At 43.9% G+C, this 15,614-nt stretch overlaps 1 protein-coding gene across 3 annotated transcripts; it reads left to right on the forward strand.

The window, feature by feature from the left end:
* The first annotated feature begins 242 nt into the window (after positions 1-242).
* On the forward strand, positions 243-14,563 carry LOC115045929 (transketolase). Of its 3 annotated transcripts, none has more exons than XM_029505917.1 (14): positions 243-498; positions 1,336-1,338; positions 2,090-2,186; positions 3,215-3,312; positions 6,784-6,975; positions 7,307-7,425; positions 8,123-8,319; positions 8,473-8,637; positions 9,262-9,418; positions 10,295-10,425; positions 10,517-10,600; positions 10,774-10,867; positions 11,033-11,155; positions 13,736-14,563. In XM_029505917.1, exons 1-14 carry the CDS (start codon positions 392-394, stop codon positions 13,921-13,923), a joined length of 1,755 nt encoding a protein of 584 aa, XP_029361777.1. In that variant the 5' UTR covers positions 243-391; the 3' UTR covers positions 13,924-14,563. The 3 variants fall into 3 exon arrangements, with proteins under 3 accessions (XP_029361777.1, XP_029361776.1, XP_029361775.1); XM_029505915.1 differs by lacking the exon at positions 1,336-1,338 and adding an exon at positions 2,497-2,610 and having other exon boundaries at positions 392-498; positions 2,069-2,186; positions 13,736-13,923; XM_029505916.1 differs by lacking the exon at positions 1,336-1,338 and having other exon boundaries at positions 2,069-2,186; positions 13,736-14,562.
* The last annotated feature ends 1,051 nt before the right edge of the window (positions 14,564-15,614 follow it).

The raw sequence follows: 15,614 nt of genomic DNA on the forward strand, positions 1-15,614 counted from the left end.
TTCGTTCCTTTGTTTGTTTGCCTTCACTCTGTCTCTGACTCCCCCTCGGTCCATCCCGGGTCCTGGGAGTCGGGGAGCGTGGCCGTGTACGCTCTCGCGCGGTGGCTCACGTGTGCGCGCGTGGCCTCGGCTGTCAGCCCAGAGCTCTGCTGCTATTGGCTGAGCTCCGTTTAGCGTCAGATTAGCCAGATTCACGGGTTTTGCAGGCGGACACGCCCCCCTCTGCTCTTTAACCCCTCCTGCCGCTGCGCGCCCGTCGCCTGCACCGTGTACAAAACCAAACCGGGGATCTTTAACTCTTTACTCCGTGTAACCGGTGCGTGTGTGTGCTCCTCTTCTTCTTCTTCTTCCTCCTCCTCCTCCTCTTCTTCTTCTTCGGTGTATCGGCCAGATGGAGGAGTACCATAAACCAGACCAGCAGACCGTGCAGGCGCTCAGGAACATCGCCACCCGTCTCCGGATCAACTCCATCAAGGCGACCACCGCGGCGGGCAGCGGGTGAGAACCGGAACCGGGGAGAAAGGTTGATAATGTCGGTGCGCGACAAAACCCGGTTACTGTCCCGTCATAAGGGTGCTAACGGACGAAGGACAAACTGCAAGAGTAGAGGAGAAATGCGTAATGAGGTCCTAGGAGCTGATGGACTGACAGTGTCAGAGTAGAATGAAGCTACCGGCGGGTTTATTAAACTGCAGCTTTGGGCTCCACCTACCGAACTTGGTTCTTTCGGGATTTTTCTGGGCAGGAAATAGTTCCGCGCCAGCTCGGTGCGTAATTTACGCACAGAGAGTTGTGCCATGCTGAGACACGGTGCCACTTTCACATCCAGATTTCAGCGATGTGAACGCGTTGAGGCACCAGATGTGCTTGACTTCAGCACAGGTGTCCGTTTAACCCGGTGAAGCGCTGAGTCGGAGGCAGCAGGAGCTGCTTATGTAACGGAGCCGGAGCGGCCGCCGGCTCGGTGGGGAGGGCGGAACATCAGCGAACTCACTGCGGTAACGCCTGCGCGCAGTTTGTCTCACGCTGTCGAAACGAAGATTATAAGTATGAAGAGTCAATAAAACACCAGCTAACAAACACACCGTTAGATCTTTTGCGTGACAGAAGAAAATAAATGTCAGGGCGCGTTTATTTGAGCTTATCCAGGTTCAAGCTAGCTGCACTGGTACAACCTTAAAGGCTTTGTGCGTGAGTGAACCTGAAGCACGTCAGCTCACGGAGACCAAATGAGCTGATTTAGTGTGGATCAAAACATATTAGCAAATGAAATAAACCGTTTTGGATTTTAAACATAAACCACTTACAGAATAGACATGTTAAGAAGATGAGGAGGAGGTCAATGCACTGCAAAGCCTGCTCTTCTGAAAAGAAACAGAAATGTACTCCAATAGTTTAACTGCTCTTAGTTTTATCTAAATATACACCCATGTCTAATGTTGTGTTTGTGTGTGTGTGCATATATATATATTTTTTTAACACAATTTTTATTTCAGGGACTGTAAAGCAAAATGCCTTAATGCAGGAGGCCCGAGTCAGGTATTTTTGGCATGGAGTTTGAAAATAAAGGCAACAACATGCAAAAAGTAACATTTTATCATAACCCTTTTTTGTTGTTGTTGTTGTTTTGACTTTAACTGTTCATGACTACACACTGAATAATGTCTTTGCACTGTGTGTGTGTGTGTGTGTGTGCGTGCACATATGGGAGACAGTGGAAGAAAGAAGCGTTCTCCAGATGTGTTTACAGTTCTGTGTGTCTGTGTGGTGAGAAAGAGAAAGACTGTAAACGTACTCGCTGACTGTCTGACCCTGATAAAGTCAGTCTGGTGTGCCGCCTGCCTTACATAACACTCTGACTACAGTTGGGCTGGCATGAATTAACCCACTCAATGAAAGATTACAGTCAGATTCCTCTACTTATTACCACTTTGCCTCTTTTCCTGGCCATCTGTCTCCTTTATCTGTGTGTACGCTTCCCTCTGGATATGCTTAAAGCAATCAGGAAGAACTTAGATATTCTTTGGTTGCTGCATCTAACTCCTGCATCCCTGGCCTTTTCTTGCAGCCATCCCACATCATGTTGCAGCGTGGCAGAGATCATGTCTGTGCTCTTCTTTCATACCATGAAGTACCGACCTGAAGACCCCCGTAATCCCAACAACGACCGCTTCATCCTCTCCAAGGTAACATGCAAACCACATATGTAGCAGGTGATGAATGCACAGAGGCACCAACACATGTTCAAAAATATGTATACTGTCACCAAAATCCAAGGGACATTTTTATTGAAGGGGCTTTAAGCAGACTGTGCAGACTTGTAGTCGACAGTAATTATTACTATTATTTCTCTGTTTGCGCTTTACTTTCAGGGTTGTGGCATTTACACACACGTTGCACATTCTATGATCTCTGCTGCAGTCTGTAATGGAAAAGATGAAGCTCTCCACTTCATCTCCACATAGTACATTTAACCTTCTTACTCACACTCCTCAGGGTCATGCAGCCCCTGTGCTGTATGCTGTGTGGGCAGAGACGGGCTACCTGAAGGAGAATGAGCTGTTCAATCTCCGCAAGGTTGACTCCATCCTGGAAGGACACCCTGTGCCGGTGAGGAGACATTCAGACTTGCAGCAGCCTCTGGAAATGTATTTAGGTGGAAAGTAGTTTAGAGGAGATTTTCATTTAGTGTCAGGTCTCTTCCTGCACGTAGCCATCTGTCAAACTCAGGCTTGGAGCTTATTTGGGCTTTGGATAAACTGTGTGACAGCACAGATCCTCCAATATTAGTATGACCTGTGTGACTGCAGCCAAACTGAAGCTCCAGCTTCTCTCCAACATTTGCTGTTTCATTCCCTTTAAAATCCTTTTACAGGGTTTTACAGAAATGTACATACAGAGGCATGAACACAGTTTCAGACAACAGACAAACTGCAAACAGGCAATGAGATATTGACAAAGATGTTCTTGTGTGACAGAGATGGTCCGTCCTCAGCTCCTTTCTCCTCGGCTGCAGACATTAATGACACAGTGTTCACATGAACCCAGATGCTGAAACACTGCTTGATACCAAATGCAGCTACTGTCCAGATCCCTCCTCCTTTTTTTTCCTGCACATTAAAAAAAATGTAAACAATCCCTTTCTCTGTATTAAAGCTTTCTGTATTTAGCTGAGCTGAACTCTCCAACATTATGTGTGTGTGTGTGCTAACAGAAGCAGCAGTTTGTGGATGTGGCCACTGGATCTTTGGGTCAGGGTCTGGGAGCAGCCTGTGGGATGGCCTACACCGGAAAGTACTTTGACAAGGCCAGGTAACGAACATAAAAATATACTAATCTAAACACACACACAGAGACTGTCTAGTATACACAAGACATGCAAACACGCATACACGTGTGAGCACAGCAGCCTTACTTGTATCTGCACATATTAAGGTGGATAATGTGAAAATATGCATAACATGCACTACAGTGAGCCGTGACATGTGGCATTTCAGCCTGGAGGTTTGGATAAAACCATAACTGACAGGCCGGGTCTCCGATGACATTTCTGCAGCCACTCAGAGCACCAGGAGAGCTGACTTGTGATCAGTTTTACCTTGAGGTCAGGATGAATGAGAATATCTGTTCTGTAATCTGAGATCGACTCCTGGAAGAGACCATGTGAGAGGGATTCATTTCCTCACAAAGGTTAAATTCAAGAGTAATAAATTCATTAATTAACATTCTTTTACTTTAATAAAAAAAAAAAACATAAGCTGGTAAAGCACAGTGTTTAGCTGCCACTCTTTAACCACTACTGAGTGTTAGTTTTTGTTGAATGGCTCCAACAGCTCAGTCTCCATGTGTCGCCTTTGGTCTAGTGTGATCTAGAAAGAGCTGCTTGGGCTTCAGTGTGACAATAGACGGAGCTGTGTGGTCTATAACAGGCACAATACACTCGCCTCTCATTGTCACCAGTGATTCATATGACAGAAATGCATCCGAGCTGAACTCTGGCTTTCAGGAACTCAATCTTTGTCTATGTGGAGAGAGCAGAAGGAGTTGGTTTTAAAGGCAGTTTTTTTTTTGCTTTTGTACACAGCAGATGCAATGAAACAGGCTGCCAGGAACTGCCTTACTTTGAGTCGGCGCTTGCTGTCCTTGATCTCTCTGCATCCTGAGTGCACGCAATTGCTTCTGCTCTAATAATCACACATGCAATAGCACAGCTCCTCCCTCATCTCTCTGCCTCAGCCTCATCCTCTCATCCTCTCTCCAAAGAAAATGGCAAAGAGCCCATATTGTGCTTCTTTTCCAGCTCCTTTTCACTCCCCTACAGTTTCATACACAGGAGATCAAACTGAACGGTCTATGCATATTATGATATACATTTTGTGTGTGTGTGTGTGTGTGCGTGTGTGTGTGCAAGCGCAGGAGCACTTGTGTTTCCTCTGCAATGCTTGCCGCAGCTTGTCAGGCTTGTTTTTTCAAGACTCACACAGCGGGCTGCATCACTGGTGTCATAAGATTTTCAGGCAGGAACTGCTGAGTGGCAACTATACCTACATCTCCTGAAGAGACATGCACTGACTGAACATTGCACGGTCAACAAAAGGAAGTCTAGCAAGCAATATGACCATCTGCAATTCAATTTTTGAGCATGTCACATTTTATGTTCCTCCTGGTAAAACTGGACTCTTGGTCTCACCAAGAGCCAAACAGACATTGGGATGTCTCTGAGCACGTGGTTTATTAAAAAAAAAAAAACAATACATGAATGAACCCATCAAATGCTCTTATGAGCAGTGCTGTATGAGACTGAATAATTGATACTGTTCATCGCTTCATGCTAGTGTGGTTCTGGTTCGATACTTTGCAGCCATAAAGGTGGAAATACGAGGTTACTGGATTCAACAGGCAGAGTTCTCCAGATGAACGTTCAGGCTCTGTACTGAACCCAGAAGGAAAGATTGACTGGAAGTGGATCATTTGGTTCTGCGTAATTGTATAGCGGCATAATGAGCTTCCTGTGTGTGTTTGTGTGTGTGTCAGTTCGATGGCTAGACAGAATAGACAGAAAGAATAAAAAAAACAACAACACACACACACACAAACTACAGATCCTAAGGCAGAGAAAGTAACAGCAGGAGAAAGAGAAAGAAAGCAACTATGAGAGAGAGAGAGCAGATTTTGATTTAGTAACATGCCTTAATCTGATATGAATGCATTCAGATAGAGAGCGAAAGAAGGACAGATGAGCTCGATGCATGATGGGTAATCCCTCGGCACTCAACGTCTATAGCAACATGGTTTGAGGCAAGCCAGCCCAAACTGCAAGCTTAAAGCTGGTGATTCCTGAACTCAGACTGGGAGCTGCTTTTTATTTGTGAAGACTCTGGGAATCACAACTAAGCCTGCTCATTTATGTGCAACCCGAATCGGTACCGTCTGAAACTAAGCATTTACGAGTTACGAATACTGATGCCATGCAAAATTTATGTTTGTGAGCACATCAGAGCAAACAAGTCTGTCATCTCTCTGGACTGATACTTGGTCAACATTGGTCAATAATGTGACTGTTCCGCTCAGTTACATGTTTAAATATTAATTCATCGTTATTTCAAGATATACTGAATTTCATGTCAAAATTACAGAGCCCCTAAACTCCCAAAAGTAGTTTTTTGTTGTTGTTTTTTTTTTTTTTTATCCTGTGCGTACAAGATAATTATCTCGAGGGAACAAAATATTAACTTGTGTGCACAGGTTAATATTTTGTTCAAACAAGTTATAATCTTGTGCGCACAAGATAATTATCTAGAGGGAACAGGTTAACAGTCGGCTAAAAGCGTGATAGGCCTGTGCTTTGAAAACCACGGGTAAGTTGCGTTTATAGCTTTTAATAGTTTGTTGATTTATCAGGTGTGTTTGAAAAATGGCGGCGTTCATTGCTTTATTTCAATAGTCAATTGGCGAGTGAGATGGTTGAAGATTACGGAGCCCCTTAAGTCCCAAAAGCCATTTTTTTTTTTATCTTGAGGGAACAAAATATGAACTTGTGCGCACAAGATAAAAAAAATACCACCTTTTGGGACTTTAGGGGCTCCGTACAAAATTACAAAATCTGCTCATCTTTTGTTTTAAAAGCACAATAAATTATGGTAATTTTCACATCAAGAAAAATGATCTGTTGAGAATTCATAAAAACCAAGCTGGCAGTCTGCCAATATTTTCATGATTTCTTCTCTGTACAGCATTAGGCAGTTTCACAAGAGGGCACATTTACAAGCTGATCTGCAGGTTTGGGGGCTCAGTTTAACTGGCTGTTTTTTTTAATCCCTCCTGTCTCTTTACACAACTCTCTACCCCTTTTCTCTCTCCCTTTGTATATCTGTTGAATTCCTCTCTTCTCTTTCTTCGCTTCCTCCCCTCTTCTCTCTCCCAGTTTTTTCTTTGCGGGTTTGGAATGCATAGTGTAATGTGGCGTGTCTCAGCCTATCTTCCAGCTTTAATGAAAATGTGTCTATTTGACTGGAAAGCTGTCAGGAGTCGTTATGCCATGCGAGCAACTAGCCAAGATGATCCCAGCACTGTGGGGTGGGGGTGGGGGGCTGTGAAGGAGAGAGAGGCAGACAGCGAGTGTGTGTGTGTTTAGGTGTGAGGGTCAGCTGTCAAGTCCTATAGAAGAATCAGACGAAGGGAAGATGTGCCAAAAGGGAAAATAGTGTTGATATGGAAAAATACTTCTCCCCATCGGATATTCATCTCTTTCGAGCCATGAAACTTCTCTCTGTGTGTTTCTAGCTACAGGGTGTTCTGCCTGTTGGGTGATGGAGAGCTGTCTGAGGGCTCAGTGTGGGAGGCCATGGCTTTTGCCTCCTACTACCAGCTGGACAACCTGGTGGCCGTCTTGGACATCAACCGCCTGGGTCAGAGTGACCCAGCTCCACTGCAGCACCACGTGGAGAAGTACCAGCGACGCTGCGAGGCCTTCGGGTGAGTGGGAGGGCTGCCTTTGTGTCCATTCAACAATTACATGCACTTTTAGTAATTCTAACCCAGAATAATCAACATCGGTTTTCATAATCATTTCATTTTGTCGTGAATTTCTGTGAAGATGAGGTGAAGTGAATCAGCAGTTAGTAGGCGTGTGCATCTCGCCAAAAATAAATAAATGTAAAAAATAACATTTGGATAAAGCTGTCTGCCGGTTCATCCTACATTCAGACTGGTCCAGGGGTCAGTGTGCATGCAGAACCCAGAGTTACGTTTGCTGGGAGGCCCAACGTTCATAGTGTGTAAAGTTTGATCTCCTGTGTTTCCCTAGCTGGCACGCCGTCATTGTGGATGGGCACAGCGTGGAGGAGTTGTGTAAGGTGCTGAATCAGCCTCGCCACCAGCCACTCGCCATCATCGCCAAGACCATTAAGGGCAAGGGCATCCCAGGTACAACAACTAGCTGCATGGCAGTTAAATATCAGTGCCATGCAACACGGAGGCGTTCATTACTAACCTGCTCAAAAAATCTGTTTCTGAATGGTGACTCTGTAAAATTGTGGCACATGACCGGGAATAACAGATCTGTCAGAAGTTTTTTTTAACCTGCCCTCAGTGCAGAGAAGCACTAACTCACTGTAATCTCAGCAGCGCTGCAGTGCTTTAGCTGCTGCTGCTCAGTAATCCCTCAGAATGTGTAGGACACACAGGGAGCAACAGCTCATTGTCCCGGAGTTATGATAAGACCGAGAGAGTGTGTGTGACCACGTGTTGGTGTGTATGTGTGTGTGGTTAAAAGGGGCAAACAAGGAGAGGCACAAAGAAAGGTAAGCTTTGTGTGTATAAGAGAGGCCTACGTCTTTGTTGACATTCTGATTCTGACCACTGACTTTTAAAGAAGCCTGTTGTGACACACTGAGGTGGAAGACTGTTATGAGTGTGGCTTCTTTCATCTACGTTGGCATGTGCTTGCATGAATGTACCAGATACCAAGAGGAATTTTGTTTGGAGAGTAAATGTAATTTTATTTTCCCACACACAGCTCATCTCTGAAGGCTGCAGCTGGAAAGTTTAGCTTTATAAAAATCTGCTGCTTTTAAATAGTTACACTGCACTATGTGGTATTCATTCTTTGTGTGCGTTTCAGCGGCTGAGGACAAGATGGGCTGGCACGGTAAATCCCTGCCCAAAGACATGGCCGAGAGCGTGATCAAAGAGCTGCAGAGCCGCATCATTAGCTGCAATAAGCGGCTCTATCCTGCTCCACCGAGCGAAGACGCATCACCCGTCAGCCTCCGCAACATCCGCATGCCAAGCGCACCGAGCTACAAACCTGGAGACAAGGTGTGATCAACTGTGGAAGACACTCAGAAATATATCTCTAAATTCCACAACTTTTCAGACAGGAGCTGCAGCCCATCTATGACACAATAATCTGTGTATTTTACGGTAGCAGCTAACTGACTGGGTCGCCTCTTTGTCGCCCCGTGTAACCAGATTGCTACAAGAAAGGCGTACGGCATGGCTCTGGCCAAGCTGGGCCGTTACAACGAGCATGTGGTGGCTCTGGATGGCGACACCAAGAACTCCACCTTCTCAGAGCTCTTTAAGAATGAGCACCCCAACCGCTACGTGGAGTGTTACATTGCAGAGCAGAACATGGTGAGAAACAGACGTTAGAGGCTGGGGAGGTTTTCCAAAATAAATGTGCACGTGTTGCCAACGACCACAAACATTTCAATTGCAGTACATAAAAAAAAAACCTAGCAGGTTCAGTGGAGGGAGACTTAATTTAGAGTCCCGTGTTACTGTTGAAGGAAAAGCTCCAGCTGTTGTGAAGACTGCTGCTCTTTCAGCATTAAGTCGATCTTAGAGGGTATTCAATCTTCCAGTCAACAGATTTGTTCCTTTAGGTCACATATAAAATCACCGTATGGGTCTTTGTTGATTCATTGTATTTTTTGAATATTAACAGTCCACCCTCTTATGTCTCTGTTGCTGACGGCAACCATCCTCTGCCGTTCTAGTTTTATCAGCATCAACGTCAGGAATCCTTGGTGGATTTTAGAGACAGTGACCTCAACAACCAGGGCTCTCACTGACTTGCACGTTATTTAAGCATTAAAGTGGGATTTTTTTTTTCCCCCTCATTCTTTTTGTGCTACTGTTGGGATAGTTCAAAAACCATTTCATATTGTGTCTTTTATCCATTTTGATAATTGTGTTCGCAGTTAAAATGTTAAATTCTTCAGCGCAGTTGTCTCACCTCTCTCTCCTGGCCTGCAGGTGAGTGTGGCTATAGGTTGTGCCGTGCGGGACCGTAACGTGGTGTTCGCCAGCACCTTCGCCACGTTCTTTGCTCGGGCCTACGACCAGCTCCGCATGGCCGCCATCTCTGAGAGCAACATCAACCTGTGCGGCTCCCACTGTGGGGTCTCTATTGGTCAGTGCCTGCTTCCTTCTTCACCAATCCTTGTTTAAGTGACCTTTGATCTTCTAAATTCTTCCCCAAAGTGGATTAGCAGGATGTTATATTGTAACTAATACGAGCAAAGGAAAATTAGGCCGGTGACCTAAACTTATCAAATAACTGTGGAAGCAGCAGTTTGTCTGCTGTAACCGTATGTCTTATTGTAATTTTACACGCAATATTAAATAGAAATGCTCTAATGATCCTCCATATTAAACCAACCACAGCCTCAGTGACCTTTGACCTGTAGCTTCATCCATTATTACCTTTACCGTGACACTCACCACAACTTTTTCTCGAGTTTAACTCAAGGCATTTCTGATTTTGGACCTTCAGCCCACTGATGGATATAAAAACAAATGATATAGCAGTTTTCTCGGCATTGGCCTGGTCAGAATCAATCCAGCATGTGTCACCCAAAGTCACCTAAAAACCAGATGTTTCATTCCGTTTTCTATCATGTGCTTCGGCTTTTTGAATGTCACTGCAGTGGGTTGAACTGGTTTTAATTTTCCTGAATCTTACACTTTTCCCCCCATCTTCTCACCTCCTCTGTGAATTTTGTCCATCTCCCTCTCCTTGTGTCAGCACTTCTCCTACCTCCCTCCCACTGTCTGTCTGTGTGTCATGGAGGTGACGACAGAATGGCCTGATTCTCTTTCACCTCCTCCTCCTTCTCTCCTTTCACTTTCTCCTCCAACTCCTCAGGTATTTTGCATGCCCACCTTAGCATACTGAATGCATGCCAGTCTAGTTGAATTGACTTTCCAGCCTTTAGAAGATGTGAACCTTACATATCGGACATTAATATTTTTCTTGTATACTTGTATACTTGTGTGTGATATGTAGGTGAGGATGGTCCCTCTCAAATGGGTCTGGAAGATCTGGCCATTTTCAGAGCCATTCCCACGGCAACCGTCTTCTACCCAAGTGACGGTGTCTCCACTGAGAAGGCCGTGGAGCTTGCAGCTAACACCAAGGTACTCCTTGTCACCTACCATAAGGAAATGGATAAAAGTGAAAGTTTGCGTTAAAATTGTAAACACTTGGATTATTTTTGATTTGGTCCAGGGTTTGTGTTTCATCCGTACAAGCCGCCCAGAGAACAACATCATCTACAACTGCAACGAAGACTTCCATGTTGGACAGGCTAAGGTCTTTGTCAGCTTTTCTTTTTTTTAAAGCGATTTTTTTAATTTCACTGTATAATCTAAATAAAATCTGTACATTTTTCCAACATTTTTTGCTCTTTAAACAGCCGTTTTCTCTTTTTAAAGCTGATGATCAACACCACATTATGACTATGTGCATATGTCCTTCACATCCAGGTTGTGTATAAAACCAATGATGATCACGTGACTGTGATTGGAGCAGGCGTGACACTTCATGAGGCTCTGGGTGCTGCTGAGCAGCTGAAGAAAGGTACAGACGGAAAATAAAACCAACACACAGCAGCATGAAAGCACTACACAACATATTGTGCCTAATGCCATCTATCTGTGACCTTAAGTATATTCTCTCATATGAATGAAAAGTAACAACAGAATACGCTGAATACAATGTGTGTGATGCACATTCCACCCTCAGAGAGAATCAACATCCGCGTGATAGACCCTTTCACCATCAAACCCCTGGACTCCAAGACCATCATTGATAATGCCAGGTCAACTAGAGGACGCATCATCACAGTGGAAGACCACTACTATGAAGGTGAGGAGCCTGACCAGATGATTCTATCACACGGCTGTCCCAACTCACCAGTTACACTCACATTTCATTTAGCCACCTTTTAGCCTAATGTGCATGTCTGTGGACTGTGGGAGGACGCCCGCAGGCCCGGAGAGAACATGCAAACTCCACATCAATCCCAGGCTCAAACTCAGAACCTGCTGCTGTGACGCGGCAGTGCCAGCCACAGCACCTCACTGTTCAATTTTGTTTGATTACTAAGATCCTCATCTGGGTTAAATGTATATTTAAAAACAGGGAACATCTAAATAGCTTATCTTAAAATGTGCCTCAAAACTGTATAAAAATTAGATTTTGACCACTTTGACCACAACTTAGACACGTTTCAATTGGTGACCTTGATGTTGATGATGATGACCTTGAAGTCACACATTTCTCCAAGCTTGAAAGTTGCTGGAAACATTTGGGACCATGGGACTACACAACTTGATAGTATATTATGATAATATAGGTACAGTCTTTTTTTTTATATAAAGATTTTAATGCAGAAAAGAAGCAGATTATTATTAACTTGACATATACCAATTAACTGTCACTGAATTTTTGCAGGTTCAACAACAAAATATACATTAATATAAAATTGCACCCATAAATCTACTGAAGTTTATGATATATACATATACAGTTAAACCAAATCACATCTGTTTGAGCAGACGTTAGCTCTCAGGCATAAACATTCAAATGCAGCTGCTTGTGTACTTCTGCTTTCTGTGCGTCAGCTCATGAATAAAAATGCCCCAAGTAACAAAGGACAAGAGTCCATCTGCAGTTAGTCTCAGTGAGCCAGAGAGAGACAACGCAGAGTGAAGTGTAGGGATACTGTGATACTGTATATGGCAGTGACCTGGTGGAGCATTGTGGGGGTGAACAGAGAGATGGATGATCCAGTCGTGGTGAAACAGATTAAAAAATATTTCATGAAAGAGGAGGGGAGGAGAAAGGCTGGGAGAGCCTGTCGGGGGTTCTTAATTTCAGCTGCGGCCTTTGGGCTCCCATTGACCTACATAGACTACTAGCTGGACAACATTTAAACTGGACTGGCCCCCTCCCTCTCTCTGTTTGTGTTATTTTGTCATCTTATGTTTTTCCTTGCTTTCTCCACCCTCTGAGAAACAGTCGCCAGTTCATTGTGATTTTCGACTCAAAGAGATGGGTACGTTTACCTTGCTCCATAGTGCTCCCTGGGTTTTGGAGCTCTTTGCCCTCTCCGCCCTAATCCCACTGATTCTGAGTGGGTGGTAATTCCTCTGCTAGTTTCTGCCAAAGTCCACAATCCGTTCTTTAGTTTACTGACATTCAGCATAAGATTGTTTTCCCGGCTTCAGTTCTCCAGGTGGTTATCTCGGTCTGGTAGGCCTTCTTATGATTATTGAGGACCCGGCTCACCACAGCTGTGTCATCAGCAAATGTAATGATGATGTTAAGAGTGTGATGTGGCTGTGCTGTCATATGTGTACAGAGAGCACAGCAGCGAACTCAGGACACATCCTCGGGGTGATCCGGCGCTGAGGATGAAACCTGGTTGCGCACTCGGACCACCTGTGGTCTGCTGGTCAGGAAGTTGTGGACCCAGCTGCACAGGGACGAGTGCAGGTCCAGGTCTTTCAATTTAGCAGCCAGTCCAGTGTGGATTATCATCTTAGATGCTGAGCTGTAAGCAATAATAAATACATTTCACCTGCTGGAGTTGACGTGGGGGAGGAATGAGTGGACCGTATGAGCTATAGCATCGTCTGTGGATGTGTTAGTGATGTGTAAATTACAGGGGATCAAAACACTTCATCACCACAGGTGCAGTAGTCATAAACAGCAAATGGGAATAAAGGACTGTGAGAGGGAGAGGTTGAAAATTGCCGTGAACACCAGAGCTAGTTGGTCTGACACATCCAGTAATACCAACGATGTGCCATCCTGGTGTTCACACTCCTGAAAGCCCTCCTCACATTGTGCTCACTAAGTGAGAATGAGAAGCTGTTCCATTTTTTTTATCCGTTAATGCCTTGATTAAACTTTAGAAAAGGTTGTAACATGCACACAACACACTTTTTTTCAAGTGTGATTTTGCGAAATGAACAAACAGCAGCTACAGTGAGAACTAATTTCCAGCAAGTAAATCAACCAAGGGCTGAGAAAATCAGTGGGTAGAGACCAAACAATGATTTTCTCTTTTCCTTATTCCTCAGCTTTCATGTTCACTCAATCAGAAATGCTTGAGTGACAGTTTGGAGTGAGAAGTAAAAAAAAAAAAAAAAAAAAAAGTGAGAGAGAGAAGGGAAGTCTTGGGGGGAGGGGGGTGAGATAGTAGAGGGGTGAGAAAGTCAAGGGAGGGCAGTGTCAGACCTGTCATACCACATCACATCTTCAGAGCTAAATTGTTCGTGGTGTGAGAAATTAAATATGACGGCAGAGTGGAAGACAACAGCGGGAGAATTTAGAGATGAAAGGAAAACGAAGAGGCTTGAATCTCAAAGGGACTTTGTGTTTGTGATTTGGGTGTACCTTTGAAGCAGCAATCACGATGACTTTATTCTGACTCCCCAGGTGGCCTAGGTGAGGCCGTGTGCTCAGCCGTAGTGAATGAGACCGGTTTCACTGTTCACCGTCTGGCCGTCTCCCAGGTGCCGCGCAGCGGAAAGCCCCAGGAGCTGCTCCGACTCTTTGGTATCGACCGCGATGCCATCGCTCAGGCTGTGCGTAAGGTGCTCAGCAGCTCCGCCAATGCCAAGTAGGAACGGCACAGCAGGGACAGCAGTGGCAACAGCACGGTAAAGGACTCTGTGGTAAACCGCTGATTACCATTGAGGGAACAAACATACAAATAAACCGAGGAGGAGGGGAAGCACTTCTGGCCCACTCACACTCTCCTCCATAGAGAACAATGTTACGCATTTGTTCCAATAAACAAAAAAAAGATATCATTGTTTTTTCTCTTTAAATGTCATTGATGTGATTTGACAACCCCACCCCAGATTTTTGCCCCATGAGTTTGTGAGTTCAATAAACACACCTTTTCTCCCTTTCACATGTATACACACACACACACACACACACCTCCACCCTCTAACCTTTCCTACCTCCTAGAGAAAGTCCTGGTACTGCTGTAGTGTTTCAGTAAAAGCAGTGAACGTGGTTTGGAGTAAAGTGAAGTCTTTTTATCATTTTCTGTGGAACCCCTCTCACTTCTTCAATGCAGCGTTTCGAACGTGTGCGCCCATTACAACTTTGTAAATCCCACCCCACTAGAGCCAGCAGGGTGCGGAGAAACTCTCTGAGCACTGACTGTTTTTAGCCCTTTTGACCCTGACTTGGATGGGACTGCTTCACACCAATAAAGGGATGGTTTCTTCACAATTACTGCATCTGACCTCTTTCTTTTGGGTTGGGTTGTGAAACAAGAATTGTTTCTCATTGAAACACAAAAAAAAAAAAAAAAAAACCTTGTTGCAATTTCACATTAAAATCCAATTTTATTGTGAAATTGTACTTTACTTTTCAAATTGTGTATTGAAGATTAGGACATATTTGCCTAATGTATGGCTGTAAATTCTGGTGGAAAAACATTCGCTGTAGCAGCTCAGCTCTGGTGACACCAACAACAGTTATCTGGAGAGTCCAACTTATCGATGGCCAAAACGCAAAACCTCCTATCGGCACAACTCACTGATTTGTGGATTTCACTGTGGATGATGAGTCCAAGGACAGCTGCTCATATTCCTTCTATCTGCCTACAAAGAAACAGACTCATTTTCACTCTCCAAAAATAAAACAAAACTAAATACAATAAAATTTTGCAAGAACTAAAGACCAAATTTGGTGCTATCCTCATTTAATACTAACTTCAGTCTTTACAATGAAACAATGATAAAAGTGTCCCAGCAGGTATAATAATATACAAGTATTGACGCTAAATGTACTAATTCACACCACACTGATGATCTGTAAGGTTGAAATTATTGTTTAACTCAATATTCATTTATGGAAGAGCATGTTGCTCATTGAGAAGATTTAGTGCCTATTTAAACATCAGTTCTACAGATGGGGAAACAAATGAAAGGAATGATCTTACTAAGGATCATGGCCAGCTAAAAACCAAGACAGATAACATGAGGTAACACAAGAAGTTAAAGCAGATAAATATATCTAATACTAATACTAATTCAAAACTCAAAACTCAAGAATATGACAGAGCCCCCATATGATATTATTCATATCATTTTCCTGCGCTTAGATGGTAAGGCATCCTTTCTACACTCATTCTCCACTATTTGTCTGGTTGTACAATATGACTGATAGCATGTAATAGTTCTACTTATGGTTGTTTGGGAGGTAGTTTCATGCCTGTGAACAGCAAATAAAAATAAATATTGATTTCCTATAAAGTCTATTTTTACAATTTTTCCACAATTATATTATGATCCAT

Source organism: Echeneis naucrates, chromosome 7 (genome assembly GCF_900963305.1).
Source record: "Echeneis naucrates chromosome 7, fEcheNa1.1, whole genome shotgun sequence".
Taxonomy (NCBI): domain Eukaryota; kingdom Metazoa; phylum Chordata; class Actinopteri; order Carangiformes; family Echeneidae; genus Echeneis; species Echeneis naucrates.